This window comes from Myotis davidii, unplaced genomic scaffold, assembly GCF_000327345.1.
Source record: "Myotis davidii unplaced genomic scaffold, ASM32734v1 scaffold187, whole genome shotgun sequence".
Lineage (NCBI taxonomy): Eukaryota > Metazoa > Chordata > Mammalia > Chiroptera > Vespertilionidae > Myotis > Myotis davidii.
The window spans coordinates 7,704,938-7,723,411 of NW_006383018.1; the positions used below are offsets into that span (position 1 = coordinate 7,704,938).

General features: G+C 38.1%; 1 protein-coding gene across 1 annotated transcript in view; it reads right to left on the reverse strand.

The window, feature by feature from the left end:
* COL28A1 (collagen type XXVIII alpha 1) overlaps positions 1-8,033 on the reverse strand; it is a 139,266-nt gene extending 131,233 nt beyond the window's left edge. The window contains exons 1-3 of the mRNA XM_015558260.1: positions 7,915-8,033; positions 4,655-4,814; positions 3,191-3,747 (exon numbers count right to left, since the gene is read on the reverse strand). Of these exons, the coding sequence (XP_015413746.1) occupies positions 3,191-3,747; positions 4,655-4,778 (681 nt within the window). The 5' untranslated portion in view covers positions 4,779-4,814; positions 7,915-8,033. The remainder of the gene's footprint in view (positions 1-3,190; positions 3,748-4,654; positions 4,815-7,914) is intronic.
* Positions 8,034-18,474: the final 10,441 nt, after the last annotated feature.

Sequence of the window (18,474 nt, forward strand, 5' to 3'; positions counted from 1 at the left end):
TCGTGCACCTATGGATGAGGACAGTGGGTGGGGAGTGAGGGCGGGGGTGGGGCGGGAGGAGGGGAGTTATGGGGGGAAAAAGAGGAACAAATGTAATAATCTGAACAATAAAGATTTAATTTAAAAAAAAAAAAGAACTATTTGTGGCTTTAGCAAAATGCAAAACTTTAAACAGAGAACAGAAATAAGGCTCTAAAGAGAGGACGCCTTCAAAAACTGGGAAATGGACTATAATTAATAAATTAATAAAGCATAGAATTCTAAAAATGACAGAACAATTATCAAGTTGATCTCTTTCTGGTGTGTAAAGAAGGGATACACTAAACTGGGGGTCTTCTTAATCTTCAGAGAAAGAGACCAATGTGTCACAAGCTTTATTCCCATAAAGACTTTTTGAAAATTTAACATCAAAGATGATAGAGTAAATAATTTTTTTTAAACTCCACATCTTTCTTTCTCTTCCAAAGGACCAAGTAATATATCCAGGAGATCAGGTCCAGTCCCTTAGGTTTCAATACTGTTATGTAAATCATAATAAAACAGCAATAAAAATAATTTCAATTTAAAAATCATTGACCTCTCTTGGGTGATTCAGAACTGAAATGTTTTCATGGGGTTCCTACATGACATTTTCTACTAGAGGTGTTAAGAATGTACAATGATTTCCTGAATTTTCTTGGCTCCTGCAAAATCTACTCATAGTGTACACTCATGCCCATAAATTCAACTAGAGTCTACTCTGCAATAAAAAGGAATAAAGTGCTGATACAAAAAACAACCCAGCCAAAACCGGTTTGGCTCAGTGGATAGAGCGTCAGCCTGCGGACTGAGGGGTCCCAGGTTCGATTCTGGTCAGGGGCATGTACCTGGGTTGTGGGCACATCCCCAGTGGGAGATGTGCTGGAGGCAGCTGATCGATGTTTCTCTCTCATCGATGTTTCTAACTCTCTATCTCTCTCCCTTCCGCTCTGTAAAAAATCAATAAAATATATTAAAAAAAAAAAAACAACCCAGATGAATTTTTAAACCATTATGCTGGGAATAAGAAGCCTGCTACCAAAAGGGTACACACTGAATGAGTTTATTTATGTAAACTTCTAGAATGTGTACACTAACCTAGAGTGAGAAGTCAATGTCAGTAGTAGCTCAAGGATGAGGGAAGAATGTATTGCAAAGATGCATGAGAAAACTTTGGGGGTGCTAGAAATATTCTATACCCTACTTTGTGTTGGTGGTTTCCCGGGTATATACATCTATCAAAACTCATGGCATTGTGTACTTCAAGTAAATGCAGTTTTGTACAGAAATTATACCTAGTTAATTTATTTTTAAAAGTCAACTACATAATTATTTCAAAATAAAAAGTTTAAAAATTCAACTAATGATGTAATAGAAATAGATTAGATGAAGAATTTTGCCAATGGTCTGATGAAAAGACAAGTTCTGCTTCCTAGAAGTGGCCATTGGAAACATTGGAACTTGGTATATCTTTCTTTGAAGAGCCTGATAAGCCCTTCGGATTCTGGAAGTGTTTGGAAAGAGGCCTCTCCTTCTAAGAAGTAGCTTGTTCACAGAGCTTCCATCTGAACAAACAGGCTGAAATCCCAGGATGCTAAGGAAGAGCAGAGTCATTAGAATGCTTGGTCATATTTTAGTTTCCCTAGAAACGAGCAAACAGTACTACATGGAGTCTGCTGCCAAGAGCCTGTGTTCCTGGCTGGGCAGGAGCTCTTTCTTGGTGAAGATGTGTCTGGAGGGATATGAGCCTCCCGAGCCTTCACATCTGGCCAAACAAGGAGCCTGTCCTGCATCTTCTACAGTCAGCCACAGGCAAGTCATTATCACAACCTCGGGGTTCTCTCCTGCACGTGCAGGAGCCTTCTGTTTTCCGTTCCCTGGTGAGGACTCCTTAAACTACAGCACAGGAAGGACTAAGCAGTTAGCCAGGCACCCTGCACAGTTCGCTTCCACACAAAAGAGCAGCTCAGAGTAAGCATTCACCCCAAGCTACTATTTCCTCTCTCACAAGATTTTACAGGGTTATGCATGCAGACTCTAGGGTCTTTGCCTGGCCTTAAATTTTCAATGATAATAATAGTTTCTACATCACAAGATTGTTGTAAACATTGAATAAGATAAAATATGTAAAGTGCTCAGAACAATGCCTAACGCAGAGTACTCAAGATATGATAACTATCATTTAGATAAGAAAAACTCAGGGTTTCATGCGGAAAACAGCTGAGTGGAAAATGAAGAGTGATGTTGCGGGGGAAAGAGCGGAGGAAGGGAAAAAAGGGAAAAACAATCTCTGAAATGAATCCTCAGGGGTTTTTTTTTCCAACCTACACAAAAAAAGCCATATGAAATGCTGAGTTCCTGAAGGATATATTTGTCTTGCAACAAACGAAAGAAAATTAATCTTTTTAAGAAAATCAAATTTTTAACACAACAAATCAACCATGTTTTCTCCAGGAGTGTTTTCATTGAGAAATATGGTGAAGAGCGATTATGTTTTGATTGCTTTGCCTTATGTTCCACCAAGCAGCAACGAAAGGTTCTTACACACACCAAGCAACTGACAAAGAGGAATGCATCAACACAGCCAATTAGATCAATAAAGAGGGACTCATTGATCTGATGGGAGAAACTGTTGGCTGACTGCAGGTGGTAGGTGATTTTACATTGGGTGACATTGTTACCACCTAAGAAACAAGGAATTGTTGTTTTTTTCATTGGGAGTCTATGAACTCTGAGCATAATATGTCAATAGTTGAGACAAAGTATTTCTGCACATGTGGAAAGGGAAAAGATCAACTGAATACAAATATAGCAGACCATAAGTTGACCTCAAGTTGAATATAAGTCAGCAGTGTTCAATGAGCCCAGGATGTATAAACAGGAGCCTGAGGTGTATGACTGGAAACTAATCCTCAAATCCCCAGCATTGACTAGCAATAAAGTGAGGAATGCAGCTCCAGAGAACGAGCCTGGTACTTCCCAGAGTATCTGCTGTGAACTATCGAAGAAGTAGAGAGAGAGACTTTGGAAAGATTCTTCTTTGCATTTCCAAAGTGGGGTTTTTTTTCTTTCATTTTTTTTTGATCCAGTATCTGTTCTTACAGAATTTATATTAGAATATGATTATTAGAATGAGATGTATGTATATAAAACCAACCCATGAGATACCTACCAGGCGATTCCGAATTTCATCTACAAGGGCTGGATCACTCAACAGGAGAATGGGTTCACTAGATGAATCCCCAGATATCAAACGCAGTTTGGCTTCATTGACTACAGTAGAAAGTCCAATGGTGATAAATACTATTCCTTCAGCTCTGGCTTCGTCAGAAATACTTTGAACATCTGGACTCTTTGGATGGTCAATGCCATCAGTCATCAGCAAAGCTACTTTCACACCACCTTTACGTCCTTCTCTCTTAAGTAGCCTAGTGCCATTGGAGATGGCGTAATAAGAGAAAGTACCTTGCCCGATGAAATTCATAGACTTGACCCTCTGCTTAAAAGTCTGTAGATCCTTCCAAGAAGAAAAAGGTGGGTCGATTTGGACAGAGCTGCTAAACTGAAGAGCTGCCAGTTTGATGTCATATTTCAAGGAGCGACCCGGGGTCAACTGGAAAAGCTCGTCACTCAAGCTAGCCACAAAATCTTTCTGTTTGTCAAAGAGAACAATTTTAGAACTTTCAGAGCTGTCCACGATGAAGACAAAATCTATGAAGCAAGTGGAGTCTGAAATAGAATAAACAGGTTAGGCAAAATGCGTGTACCTACTCATGAATCAATTTTACATAAGAAAGGCCCTGAGCTGACATGTTGTGTGTTGTTTATTTTTGAGTGGAGAGAGAAGTGTAAAAGAGAGCCACCTTATAGATAGGGCTTCAGGTGTAAAGAACCAAATCTCTTTGCAAGTCTATATATTCCTTTTCTCTTGTAAACTCATGCAAATCAAAAGCAATCATTTTAAAAGTACCATACATTCTGAGCATCTACCCAAAGTGGAACCTGCTTAAAATGGGAGGGGGAAAAGTGCATCATAGTTTACAAATTCAACAAACATTGGGCAAAGTTGTCTATAAGTAAATAATACCCTACCTTTTTCTCAGGTGTGTTTCATAGTAATGAGGCCCCTTCTTGTTTTTGAGTTTCGGAGTGTTTTTGTGTGTGTTTTTTAACTTTTTGAAATTAAGAGAGAAAGTAACTATACACCTCACACTGTAGCTACAGGAAGGGAGATAGAAATTTAAAAGCAGGGAATTTAAGACTGAATCTTAGTCGCTCTGACTAGTTAATTTGCCTATGGCCTTGGGTGTGCCACTTAGTCTCTGGGCCTCAGTTCTTTATCCATAAGATGAAAGTGGCATTCTCTCTCATGCCTATTTTATAAGATTACTGGGGAGCTTAAACGAGGTAATAAATGTACAAGTGCTTTAAAAACTCTGATGTTTATAAGTATGCCCTATACGTATGTAAGGTATATCACTATCATAATATAATCATATCAAAGTAGAAAGTCACATATATGCACATATATATAGTTTGTTATTTGCATCAAATGCTACTGGTGAAAATGCATGTTAGTGTTTGAACAGGCTAAAACTAATCATTAAAAACAAAAATAAAACTTTTTTTTTTTTACCCTGGAGATCATTTCTCCTTGCAAGTAAATTGGGCTTTGATCCTTTCTTTCTTTGTCCATATATGGTTTGATTCATAAAAGCTGGCAAAGTCAGGAGATAAAAGACAAAATGTCTGTTCCACATTTTGGTAGATGGTGAAAAATCATCTGCTTGTAGCACCTTTAATAGAAAAATCAGTTATAAATACTATAATAAAATGTAATGCTTACTATTTTTAATTCCACTCCAGCAGAATTGAAAACTGGCATGTGAATGGAGAAAAGAGTTTTCATTCATATTTATAGAAGAATATGCACATTGAGATTTTAAAAGTTTCTAATCCAAATAAATCATGGCACTATAACCAAACATTTATTAGTAAATATTACTATCAATCAAAGAGTTACATCTAAGTAGTTTGAATTTCCCATCTTATTATGGGAAGCAGGAAGTTGGGAGAGCCATTTAACACATTTCTGTCCCATTCTGGTTTAATCACAGGGTCTGCCTTGACATTTCCACATTCAGACTGTCACATGGTTGTTTCATTCATTTTCATTATAACTAATTCCTGATTGGCCCGATATTTTTCCAGGCTGTAGAGAACCACCACATTTCAGTCTTACTATGTGTACTCACAACTTCAGTGAATTCAGAGGTCAAGTCAAAAATTAGGTTGACTTTTCTCTTTTCTACTCTTGTTTTGGAAACTGTATCTCCACTAGAGTTCCAAGCTGGACCACAACTGCATATCCAATAAATCAAAAGAATTTGAGAGCAAAAAACGATTTGTGCAGCTGTTCTTCCAGCTAATGGACCGAAATGGGACTCGAAATCAGGAAGCACCCCTTCTGAGCAGCCATGTGAAACTATTTTTCTGGATAGATTAACAATAAAAAGTCCAAGCCTGTATTAAAATCTTCAGTCATTTCCATCACTCAGTATGCCCAGCTATACATGAAATAACTTTAAATTCACACACTTGCCTGGTAAGAAAAGATTGACGTGTGGCTAGCTCAGTATACCCAAGAATGGATAAGAAAGCTTATTCTGAACCAAGGTTTCAGAATGTTTGCCTGCTTCAATTATATTGACTTCAGAAGTTCTGGGAAAGGAATCACATTTTCCTTCTTTGGCACCTTGCCTTGAGGGAATGGGAACTGGGAAATCATGAGCATGATTTTTCCAGGCTCTGGGTAGGGGGTAGAAATAGATGCAAAAGCAGTGAAGAATGAGATGAGTGACTGAAAATCCTTCATACCTGCCAGATGAAGAAACGCCAAGGGAAGCAAAACTGTTGGGTTGGGAATGACCAATGAATGGCTCATGCCATAGTCTGTTTCTCAAATAGGATCATTTAGCAGGAAGTTTATTAAGCTGACTTTGTATCCATATGGCCAAACATCCTGCTAGCAAGTACATCAAGTGCAATTGACCAAAGGTCAACTACTCTTTAGACCAGGGATGCTAAGATGTGAAGACAGGTGGGTGTTAAAGGAAAGAACAAGAATTGTACTAAGGCAGTAGTTCTCAACCTTCCTAATGCCGCAGCCCTTTAATACAGTTCCTCATGTTGTGGTGACTCCCAACCATAAAATTATTTTCATTGCTACTTCATAACTGTAATTTTGCTACTGTTATGAATCATAATGTAAACATCTGATATGCAGGATGTATTTTCATGTTACAAATTGAACATAATTAAAGCATAGTGATTAATCACAAAAACAATATGTAATTATGTATGTGTTTTCCGATGGTCTTAGGCGACCCCTGTGAAAGGGTCGTTCAACCCCCAAAGGGGTCGCGACCCACAGGTTGAGAACCGCTGTACTAAGGAACTAGAATATACAGAGGACATCCCCTTGCTAACCAAGGAGAATACAAAAGGATGTTCAAATTTAATCCTGAAGATTAATGTAAGGATACAGCTATGTAGCAAAACACAGCTGCTATTGCATTTTAGGGAGAACGGAATAACACCATGTCCCTGGTTTTACATATGACTTTTCTTTTTGTTGAGCCTATACCAGAAGGAACTTCTCATAAACTGAGAACTGAATCTCACTGAGAACAAGAGAGAGAGATTTTAAAGCTACATGATCAATGATCAAGATGACTCTTCAAAAACCTAAAGGTTATAGCCATGTGGCATCAGGAGAAGAAAACCACTTTTTTTCCTCATTTGTAGGCCTCATTTGGGGCTTTGAAAATGCTGGCTTTAAATTAAGACTTATCTTTCTCCAAAACTAAGCACCTGTTCATAGTTTTCTTGGAATATAATCATGAATTCCTACCTGAACCTCCAATAGACATTGTCCACTAATGTAACTTAATCACTAGTAATAATCACAATGTCTCATATTTTATTACTATTTTCTCTAACATTTTTTATTTAGCTCTCCCAAACCAAAGTCTGGTATTCCTTTCTGTTTTCTGATATTGACCATAGGACACGCTTATATCTTTCCACTTTTCTTTTTTTAGCTTTTTGTTTTTTGTTTTCCTGCCTTTCTGAAATCTTTATTAGTTTGACATCTTAAAAGCCCATTTATTTCTAATATTTATCATGTTTTATTTTGCTTCCATTTTTAATAATTCCCATCTTTCTCTCATTTAAATATCACATACAAGTAATATGTTTCGGGGTGGGGAGGATGCCATTATTAAGTGAAAGAGATATAAACCTCTATGTTTACTATTGGCTAAATTTTATAAATGCAGAAAAAAGATTAAACTTAACCAAATGCCATATTTTTGCCTAAAATTTTGGTAGTAACTATTAGGATCAATAACTCCAAGAGACTTTGTATTTTATACTTTTCATAAATGAAATTATCTTTCAGCAGAGTTTAACAATTTTATTCACAGTGCATCTCATTTGTTTCTACCTAAAAATAAAATGACGTATAAATACTTTGTTCAAATTGCCATACTTGCCAAGTTTTAAAGTATTCTGCAGTTAATACTTAATTATAAAAACATGTTCCAAATTAAGAAAAAGATACCCCAAAGATATTAACATTATTATTTTGCTATGCAGTAGAATGTACATTAAAAATTAATTTTTAAATAACTTTAAATAAATGTTAAATTTCTACATTTTAAAATTTTATAATTAGTCATATTTTTCTAATAATTGATTTAAACAGATAGCAGAGGATAAAATTTTTTGATAAGCTTTCTTCACATTGTAAGTATGTAAACAATTTAATCTTCCACAGTTCCACAGTGGTCCTCTCTGATTACAAGTGATTAAAAGAAAGCAGTTCTGTCTTACCTTATAAAGTTTGTCAAACAGGAACTAAAGACTGGTTACGGAAAGGCCAAAGCAAGGACCATCGTTGGGGATAGAGTTGGCTAGTGAATATATCTCTGTTCTGTGGGAAATAAAAATGGTCCTTGCTTTGGATCTTTTGCAATCTTTTATTCATGTTTATTAGACTAGGTTAAAGCAAGAGTGGTCAGGCATTTGGCCAGGGTGCAAGATTTGGGTGGGATCAGTAAGTAATTTAAAGGAACAGTGTCCTTTCGGAACAAATCTATGTTTTCCAGACTGTTATAAAAACAGCTTGAGCAAATTTTTTACATTTTAGGCACTTACTGAGTCTGCCTTCGTTTCTTATGCTATGTTCTTCACTTTCTATTTTTACATTTCTTTGCCTGGGGTATGTGCACTGTTAGATAGTAGTTCTAAACAGCTTTGTGAAGGACTATAAATGACTCCAGATTCAGATGTAAAACTGCAGTGTTTTGCAAGAGAGGCAATGGGTTGATAATGATTGAAACTGGATGATGAACATGTACAAGCTCATTATTCCAGTCTTTCTATATTTCTGATTTTTGAAAGTTTTCATAATAAAAGGTTTGCACAATATATAGTGGAAGAGTGACCTAAATTTAGTCCTGGGTTCTCTCTGTAACATTGGGACCTCAGTTTCCCACTTATAAAAGGAGGCAGTGCATTCAATTATTGATCAAGATCCTTTCAAACTATAACATAAGAGGTAGGTTTACAAGGGTCAGTATTCTGAGGTTTCTATCCAGGAAAGGTGGTCCCTGTAGTAGTTCCATTCTCCCTTTTTCCTATTTTCTACCTTGTGGTTATAGCCCATATTAAGTCGATGTTTATCAACAATAAACATTTAACAATGTTTGTTGTATAAAACATGAGCCAAGAGGCCACTTGACCTCTACACAACTAACAGGGAGGCTTCTCTAGGACAGTCTCAGAGATAGAGATTAGCAAGATGACTAGAGAAAGCAATATAATCGTTCGTGCTATAATTCTTTTAAATCAGCTTTCTTAGGAATACATGTTAGCATCTATGCATCTGCTTATTGTAACAATGGTTTCCATTGCGTGAACACTTTACCAAGCAAGGTACCATGCTAAGTGCTTGACACACATTATGGCATCTAGCCCTCCAAAAGCACAACCACCTACCTATAGTAAGTACTCTAAGAATTCACCTTTGCAGATGAGGATGTTGAAGTAGAAAGGAGTTCGGCCACTTGCCCATTGTTATGCTAATACTAGAGAAAGCCAGAATGGGATCTTAACTCCGGACTATCTGACCCCTGAGACTCACTTATAATCACTCTTGCATCATTAAATTAAGTGTCCAGGTGAATGCTTGGGCTTTCATCGTCTCCTCACCACAAAGCAGTTCTTAAGGAAGGGAGGGAGTTTTGTGGGCTTTGGTAATAGAAAGAAGGAACAGTAGGTGCATTGCAGAAGTAAAATGGGATTTCCCAGGAAGCAAACATATATTTATATATCTACACATATAGATTTTATTTTATTTTTATATACTTTCATATATATATATATTATTGATTTGGAAAAGGAAGGGAGAGGGAGAGAGAGAGAGAAACATCAATGATGAGAGAGAATCATGGACCGGCTGTCTCCTGCACGCCCCCTACTGGGGATCTACCCACTAAACCAAACCAGCTAGGGTCACATATAGATTTTAAATGGTCTGTGGACAATAGCCACATTTTGCACTTTTGTGAGATAAGAATCATGCTATAAAGAAGTGGCATTTTTCAGAAGGTAGTTTAACTTTTCATGAGGCAGTTTAACAACTTGAAGAAGAATAGTGCCTCTAAGAAGCAAACAGGTGACTTCTGTGGGAGCGGAATGGAAGAAAGCCCTTCTGCTTTTTATCTGATGGATGGAGGGTTGGAGTCTTGCCTGCTCATCCATCAAATAGGATCACCTAAACCCAAGGTTTTCCACCACTCGTTGCCAGGTGTAGCAATGAGCACTAAACTGATGGGGTAGATAACACAAAAGAAAATCTTGTGTTCTGTCGATTTATATCTGGCAATTAGCTTTGCACCTAGAGAAATGGTGCATTATGCTTAAGACTAAAATCTTAATTTTAATGGATGATCTTGAATTAGTGTGCAATTCGGCATGCACAGACCAAATAAGAGAGCAGGGGTAACGTTGATGACTAAAGAAAGGCAACTTGGATGGAGTCCATGTTCTTTGGACAATTGGTCTGAGGCATGGCTTTATAGAAGGCAGATAGTACACTATTTTTACTGTTACTCCTGGAGATGGATTAGAGTAAGCACCCCATGAATACATGTTGAATGAATGATTATTGGAAGTAATTTTTTAGTGTTCATTGGTCACTTGAGAACCACGATACACCAGCTTGCTCTCCTCCAGAGCACTGCTAAACAGCAAATCTTTTTCAATTAAAATAAAAATGTTAATACTCTACCTAAGTAGACTCTATATTGGCTTTATTTTTTAAGTTGAATTTTGTTTATTTATTTATTTATTTTAATCCTCACCCAAGAATATTATTTCCATTGAATTTTAGAGAGAGTGGAAGGGAGGAAGGGGGAAGAGAGAGAGAGAGAGAGAGAGAGAGACTTCAAAACATTGATGTGAGAGAGACACATCTTTGATTGCCTCAGGGGATCAAACCTGCAACCAGGTAACCTGCCCTTGACTGGGAATCAAACCTGAGACTCTTCAGTGCAAGGACCAGTGTTCTAAATACAGGCCAGGGCTATATTGGCTTCATTTGTTTGGGGGCCAGTGCCAAGATCTCCATTTCAGTAGTGATGGTATTTGGGGGTTCTAGGATTATTTAAAAGGAATCAAAGTTTAGGGTGACTTGTATATATCAGAAGGTTTTATCTGCATGATGTTGCAGAAACAAATAGAAAGGCTAGTAACATGTCAGTTTCAACTTGTATCACATAGGTCTAGACCGAGATCAAGGTACAGTGAAATGTTTCACAATCTTTCTTCCAATTCACCCACTTCCCATACTCCCCTTAGAGAATAGGAAAGAACATTATCAAGAAGTGAGAAGACAATGAGCCTCTTACCTAGTTTGGTTTGCTGTCAGAAGTCCTCTTCTGTTTTGTTTTTGTTTTTTTTCCAGTAAAAAATCTTGGTGTAGTAGAATTTATAACATTTGCCCCAAAGCTCTGAAGTTTCTGGGATTTATTATCCTTCTTGTCTTTAAGAGTATAACTTGGACATTCTCTCATGTCATTCTTAAGGAAATTAAAGAAACACCAAAATGCTATTGGTCTTATTTATGAACTTAGGAAAGGATGAAAAGCATTTAAAGACAATAGGGAAGTGGAACTTGTCATTGGGAATCAAATATAGAAAATGTGGCATTGCTTAAGTCTGGAGCAGCGTGACTCCAGTGCTCCACCCCTCACCAATTCTGATGGAGTTGGCTCTTCCGCATTCCCTCTACTCAATTAGTTTTGTATTGTTTACTCCCTGATATGTCTTGCTTCATTGTTTGGCACTCGGTCCTGGGCTTGAAAAATTGTGCCACATATGCAACACCCTAAATCACAATGACAGGGTAATTTCCATTGTACCAATCTTATGACTAGTAAAATCTTTCTCTAAGATTTTCCTTCATAATTGATATTTTATTCTGCGTTATTTATTCTTTACTAAGAGCAAATAATTTTATGCCAAAAAGACAGAGTGCCCTCTGGAAAAAAAATTCCAGTTTTCCTTTCTAAGAAATATCTGAAAGTGTTTAGGTTTTGTTCTGTCATAGATTTGAATGTTCAATTTTTTAAAAAAATTATTATTTTCAGTCAGTGGATAGAGTGGTCAAGTTTTTCATGCTGAGTTGTCCAAAAGAGAAAGATTAGATCTATTTAAGCTTGGACCAAATTCTACTTTTATTGGGGAAAGTATTTTCTTTTTCTTTTTTTATTTAGTTGGCTTTACTTTCAAGTAATAGAAAGTTTTGTGCTCTATCTTAGTGTTTTATTTGATTGCCCACTAGATGGTATTTAACCTTTTCTTGTATTGGGGACAAATGATAGTGTTGAATCTCAGAAGTGGAGGGGAAACTTAGATACCACTTTTGTTTGATTTGTCCATTTCACAGATAGCAAAATAGAGGGCAGATATTGTGGCCCATCTGAAGGTCATACCAGGGGTCAGTGAGGGAATAAAGTTAAGATGTTTGTGAGTCAGTCGGCCATCTTTCATTATTCCTAAATACCCCAGGAAGAAGCTAAGCCTTCGTACCATCCAGGTTTGTGCCAGAGCAGGAGAACAACCATTGTTGGTCTGTGGCCAACAACTTATGTCTGAAAAATAAGGGTTTTATTTCAGTGGCAACTGGCTCAGAACAAATTACCTTGTGCTAAATTCCAGCCTGCACTGAGTCTCACGTGTCATTGTGTAAATCTTACTGCCTGGGCCATCCAAGCAGTGAACAATACTTCCTAGAACCCTGAGTTGAAGAACTTCCTCCTCTGGGTTCGTCTGAGTAGTTGGTATTGTTACACTGATTTCAGTGACCTGTGGAGCATGTAATTGATACCCGATCAAAACACAGACAGTAATATAGGTACATATCATTATCTTGAACAAGTTTCAGAAACTCAATACCCATTTAAATTTCCTGGTCAGTCCATTTGAAATTTAATAAGAGTATTCAACAAAGAAAGTTTTAAAAGTAACTCTTTTGAATTCCTGGAACAAAAATGTTTTAAGAACATTAAATTACTTATTACTCCACGTTATGTCAACCCATTACAACTCTGGTTTACAAAAAATTGTCACTAATTAAGGTAATAAAGGCATTGGTTTTTTGAGTTACATCTAAATTGTATCATTTCACCTAGACAATAGTTTGTTTCTTCTTCTATTCTTTTAAATTATGTATTAAAGGTAAACTACCTATCGACAAAGTTTTCAGTAAAAAGAACTTGAGGTGGATTAATATTTTTACTATTCAGGGATATAAAAAACTTCCAAAAATACTTTTTATTGCTTTCAGAGAGTAAGGGAGAGGGAGAGAAAGATAGACGCTTCAATGATGAGAGAGAATCATTGATTAGCTCCCTCCTGAATGCCCCCTACAACCTGGGCATGTGCCCTAACTGGGAATGGAACCATGACCTCCTGGTTAATAGGTTCGACACTCAAGCATTGAGCCACACTGGCCAGGCTAAAAATCTTTTAATGCCATAAACCCCTATACAAATATAAGGTACTATTAGAATCATGGTTCATTGTTTATATCCAGAACTATAGATTTTTGAAATTACACATGTATAATTTTACTTAATATACATAACATTTATTTAAGTATATATTTTCTATTATACAAAGTGATCAAATTCAGAAATGCCAGATATAACAAATCAGTGAGAACTGACATTGGGTAGTCTGGAACTATTGTCTGAAAAAAGATATTTGGGCACCACCTTGTGGGACTTTGTAGAAAGACATGGTGTCTTGTCTATGATCACTGACATTAAAATTCCTAATTGCCTCTGAACAGCTAGCAGGGGTGGGCAAACTTTTTGACTCGAGGGCCACAATGGGTTCTTAAACTGGACCGGAGGGCTGGAACAAAAGCATGGATGGAGTGTTTGTGTGAACTAATATAAATTCAAAGTAAACATCATTACATAAAAGGGTACAGTCTTTTTTTTCAATAGTTTTATTCATTTCAAACGGGCCAGATCCGGCCCACGGGCCGTAGTTTGCCCACGGCTGATAGAGTGTAAGTTGCTTTCTGCAAATTCTCAGGGTAGGGAAATAATGAGATAAATCAAAGGAGTGACAAAACTACTTTTATATATGAATCAAGAAGTGAAGTAACATCTGATGTAATCTGAACATCATTCATTTAATAAACATTAATTTAGTTTCTACTATGGAGAGGCATTGGATAGAAAACAAATAAAGTAAGATCCAGTCTCTTCAACCCAGTGGAGGAGATAGGCAAGTAAAAGGCAATGGCAAGTTTTACCCCAAAATTTTTTTTTAGGTAATCAAATATCAAACTCTAGTTGATGGTACCATGCTGAAGTGTTTGGGAGCCAATTGTACTGCTGTCTGCAACTTACTTTGCAATGCATCATAAAAGAAGATGGGTAGCAAGATGGATAGATGAATAAATAAATGATAGGAAAGATATGTCAATTATATGTCCAATGTTAATTGCAGAATCAAGGTGCTGGAATTTGCTGTCAACTTTTCTGTATGTTTGAAAAATTTAATAATAAAGTATTAGACAAAAAAGGCAATGGCAGTGCAGTGTGATACTACCTATAAATAAGACCTGCAGAGAGGGCACCAGCCCATACTGTGCCACGGAGGTTGGAAGTGCAGGCACCAGAGAGTAACTAAGTTTATGCCATGTTAAAAGGCTTGGAACTTATCTTGAAGGCAATGAGGAAGCATGAAACAATTTTAAGCAGAGGCGTGACATGATCACATTTTCATATTAGAAAACTCACTCTGCTGACTTTGTGAAGAATTAATTCCAGGAAAGCAAGCCTAGAGACTGAGAGACCTACCAGGAACCTTACTAAAATGCCAATGCGATCCAATAACTCTCTCAAGACCAGCATTGGGATTGGAAAGAAGTGAATAATTTTGAGAAATACTTAGGAAGCAGTTAATTGGCCTAGAAAAGGGAAGGAAATGAAGAAGGACAGTACCCAGTGGTTTTCTGAAAAGTATTTAACAATTGGCTCTCTGAAAAAAAAAAAGTGCGTGTGTATATGTGTCCATAAGTTTATTATAAATGCTACTGATAGAAAGGGGTATGTAGTATACAAGTAATAACAAAATATACATTATCCTCTATTGATTCTCACAGAACCCTTTCATAGATATGTGCCAAATTCTCGTATCCTCAGTAAACCTATGATTGCAACTGATGAATGACTGTAGTTCCAACAGGAATGTGGATTATTTCCATTTTCTTTAACAAATATGATGCCCTACTATGTATATGACACTTCCACTAGTGTGTAATTTTTGGTACTTAATCCTCCCCTTATTCGCTTATCTCCACAGGAGGAGGAGTTTGATTTCTCCTGAATGATGGGGGTGATAGTCTAACACCCATTGGTCCATTTTTACTGAACAGGTATACACAGCAGTTAAAGACATGGAGACAAAAATACCAGCACATTTTAACAGTAAAGCCAAGTGTGACTTGGACCTGCAACCCCAACCATGCTTACTGATGCTTCATCCATATATAGACTTTGGGCTTTCTCACCAGTCTTCCAGTTGCAAAGGGTGACCCTCGCTACCTCCAATCCTTGCATCTGAATAGTAGGTATCGTGAAGATGAGGTCACACGTGCATAGAAAATTTTTTAAAATATATTTTTATTGATTTCAGAGGGGGAGGGAGAGGGAGAGGGATAGAATCATCAATGATGAGAGAGAATCATCGATCGGCTGCCTCCTGCACGCCCCCCCACCTTCCCCCGCTAGGGACCAAGCGCGCAACCCAGGCATGTGCCACCGACCGGAACCGAACCTGGGATCCTTCAGTCCTCAGGCCAACACTCCATCCACTGAGCCAAACCAGTTAGTGGCATAGAACTTTTAACACATTAACTCTACCTGTTCAGTAAAAATGGACCAACATTTGTCAGCCTTCTTTAGGGATTGCCTTGCCTGAGAAAAATGGACTCATTCAAAGTCCCACTTCCTTCCAGGGACGGCTCACATCAATGGCACATCCACATCAGTGGGTAGTATAAAGGCCTGGAATCCTTGTCCCAACTCAAGACACCTCTGAAGGGCCAGTCCAGTTCGAAAGTTTCCCATGAATTGGCTGAGGCCTTTGTTGACATTGAATCACAGCTCAGCTTCACCATCCAATCCTGCATCTTTCTCCCACCTTCTGCAGGGGTTGATCCCAAGAACATTCCTTAATAAGTATCCTAATCCTAATCTTAGAATATGGTTCGCAGGGCACCCAACCTTGGAGTGTTAAGTGAACCTATCTTGTAAAGTATCTGGCACATAGTATATGCTCTATAGTTGTTTGTTATCAAACAGACAGATAATCCAGTGGGAGTAAGTAGGGTGGAAATAAAAGTTCAGGAAGAAAAAAATAGAATAATATAGGATTCCCTGTAACTAAAGAATAGCTTACTCACAAAATTTAAAAATGAAAATAGTGAGAAACCATCATTAAAGTATTAAGTTTTGTTGGATGCAACAGAGGAAGGTGGGGAGGAGGGGGAGAGATCGATCAAAGAATATGAATGCAGCCCTAGCCAGTGTTGCTCAATAGATAGAGCACCAGCCCAGGCACCGAAAGGTGGCAGGTTCGATTCCCAGGATTCCCAGTCAAGGGCATGTACTTCGGTTGCAGGTTTGATCCCTGGTGAGGGCACATGTGGGAGGCAACCAATAGATGTGTCTCTCTCACATTAATGTTTTTCTCTCTCCTCACTCCCTTTCACTCTCTCTAAAAATCAATGGAGAAAAAAATATCCTCGAGTGAGGATACCAAAAAACCCAGAATATATGTGCATATATGCATAGCCATTAACACAGACAATAATGAGGTGAAGGCCTGGGCAGGGCACAGGCAGAGAGAAGGAAGAAAAAGTGGGGAGATATAGGTGACATCACTAATTGTGTCAACAATAAAAAAATGTATTAAAAATCATAACCTTGGTAGCTATGTAAGTTTCTTATGACAATATTAGATGTAATCCCCCAAATACATGAATAAGTGCATTGACTTATATAATTTGGGAGTATGCTAGAATACTTTTGAAAAACACTATTTTAAAACATCTCAGATCTTGCCCATGGTCAGGTAGTTCAGTTGGTTAGAGCATCATCCTGATATATCAAGGTTGCGGATTCAATCTCAGGTCAGGGCAAATACAAGAAACAACCAATAAATGTATAAATTAGTGTTTCTCTCGTTCTCGAAAAAAAATCAATCAATAAAAAGTTATATATATAAAAAAATATATGTCTATTAAATATCTCAGATCTCATCTTCAACCTTTGTAAAAAGATTACCTAAGCCATGTCAAATGTTTACAGGACCACAATTTCCTCTTGATGCCTAAGAGCAAAACTTGCTCTCAGGTAAAGACTGATTTTTACATGTGGAGGTAAAGGAATCTGGGATTAGCCAGTCACGTACTCCACAGAATGTTCTGCCTTGAAGGTCATCAGAACTAAGCTCTTTTACATCAATCACCAGTAGCCTGACACCATCCATTTTTAAGCATGAATAGACAATCAAAGATTGCCAGAAAGCCTGTGTCAGATTTGTCACACTGGTGCAGCACCATTTGCTGTAATGGGGGAGCCAGAAATCTAGAAACCTCTTTCTCCCTCACTCAGTCAATCATCCCACTTTGTAAACATTCCTCAGGTCACACAATTCTCTCTATCCCCACTCTCCACAGGAGAGTGTGGTTGGGTTACCATCATCTCTCATTGGGATACTAACCCTGTCCCTCTCCCTTTTCTCCCCCAAACTGATCACACCACTGGCCTGGTTTGAAACCTTCAATGAAATGACTTCACCAATGCTTTTAGGAAAAAGTCCATCCAAATTCACTGACCTGGTTTCCAAATGCCTTTCTGATACAGCACCTTAATCTCTCCCCACTCCTCTACTCACACATCCATACTGCACTGCTACCCCATGGCTTTGCCCTCCCCCTGACCTTGCACTTGCTCTTCCTCCACCCAAGAAGACTCTTCTCTTCCAAACCCTATCCTGTTCCCTTTCCTGGCTATTCCCATACTCATCCTTCATTTCTCAACTGAGTGGGCCTCAAAGAAACGTTCCTACCTCCCCCAAATTAAGGGGGCGCCCCTCCCGTGGAACACTGTTTTAGCCCCAAAGAGGCACCACTCTGCCTGCTTCCTGTGAGACCATGTCTTTTGGTTCATTCTAGTGTCCCCAGCATTGGTGCCAGCATAGGCAGCCAAGATTTGGTTGTGAAATGAGAAAGTGAGTGAATAAATCGTGAACAAAATACCTGGGCCTCCAAGGTTTTTGTTCCGACTTAAATTTTTAATGAAAATTTTAACATACCAAATGAACTAAAGCAGTGATTCCCAAAGTGGGCGCTACCGCCCCCTGGTGGGCGCTGCAGCGATCCAGGGGGGCGGTGATGGCCACAGGTGCAGTTGTTTTAACTTTTTTTGTATTAGCTTTCTATTCTGAGTTCAGTAAATAGTTTCATAATTTCAAACTTCAATGTTTCTAATTTACACTTTTCTTTACTATATTTTACGAAAAAGGTAGAAACATTAATACATATATCTTTCTGTTTAATTGCTATTAAAATTTTTAAAAATTAATTTCCAGGGGGCGCTGAGTAATATTTTTTCTGGAAAGGGGGCGGTTGGCCAAATAAGTTTGGGAACCACTGAACTAAAGCATATGAAGTGCTTAAAACAATAACCGTGATTCTGAGAAGCTGCCCAGGTCCCTGGCCAGGATCCCGCCCCAGAGCTTGGGGCGGGGCCACCAGGAGCAGACGGGGCACTGGGGGCGGGGCCAGCAGGAGCGAATCCG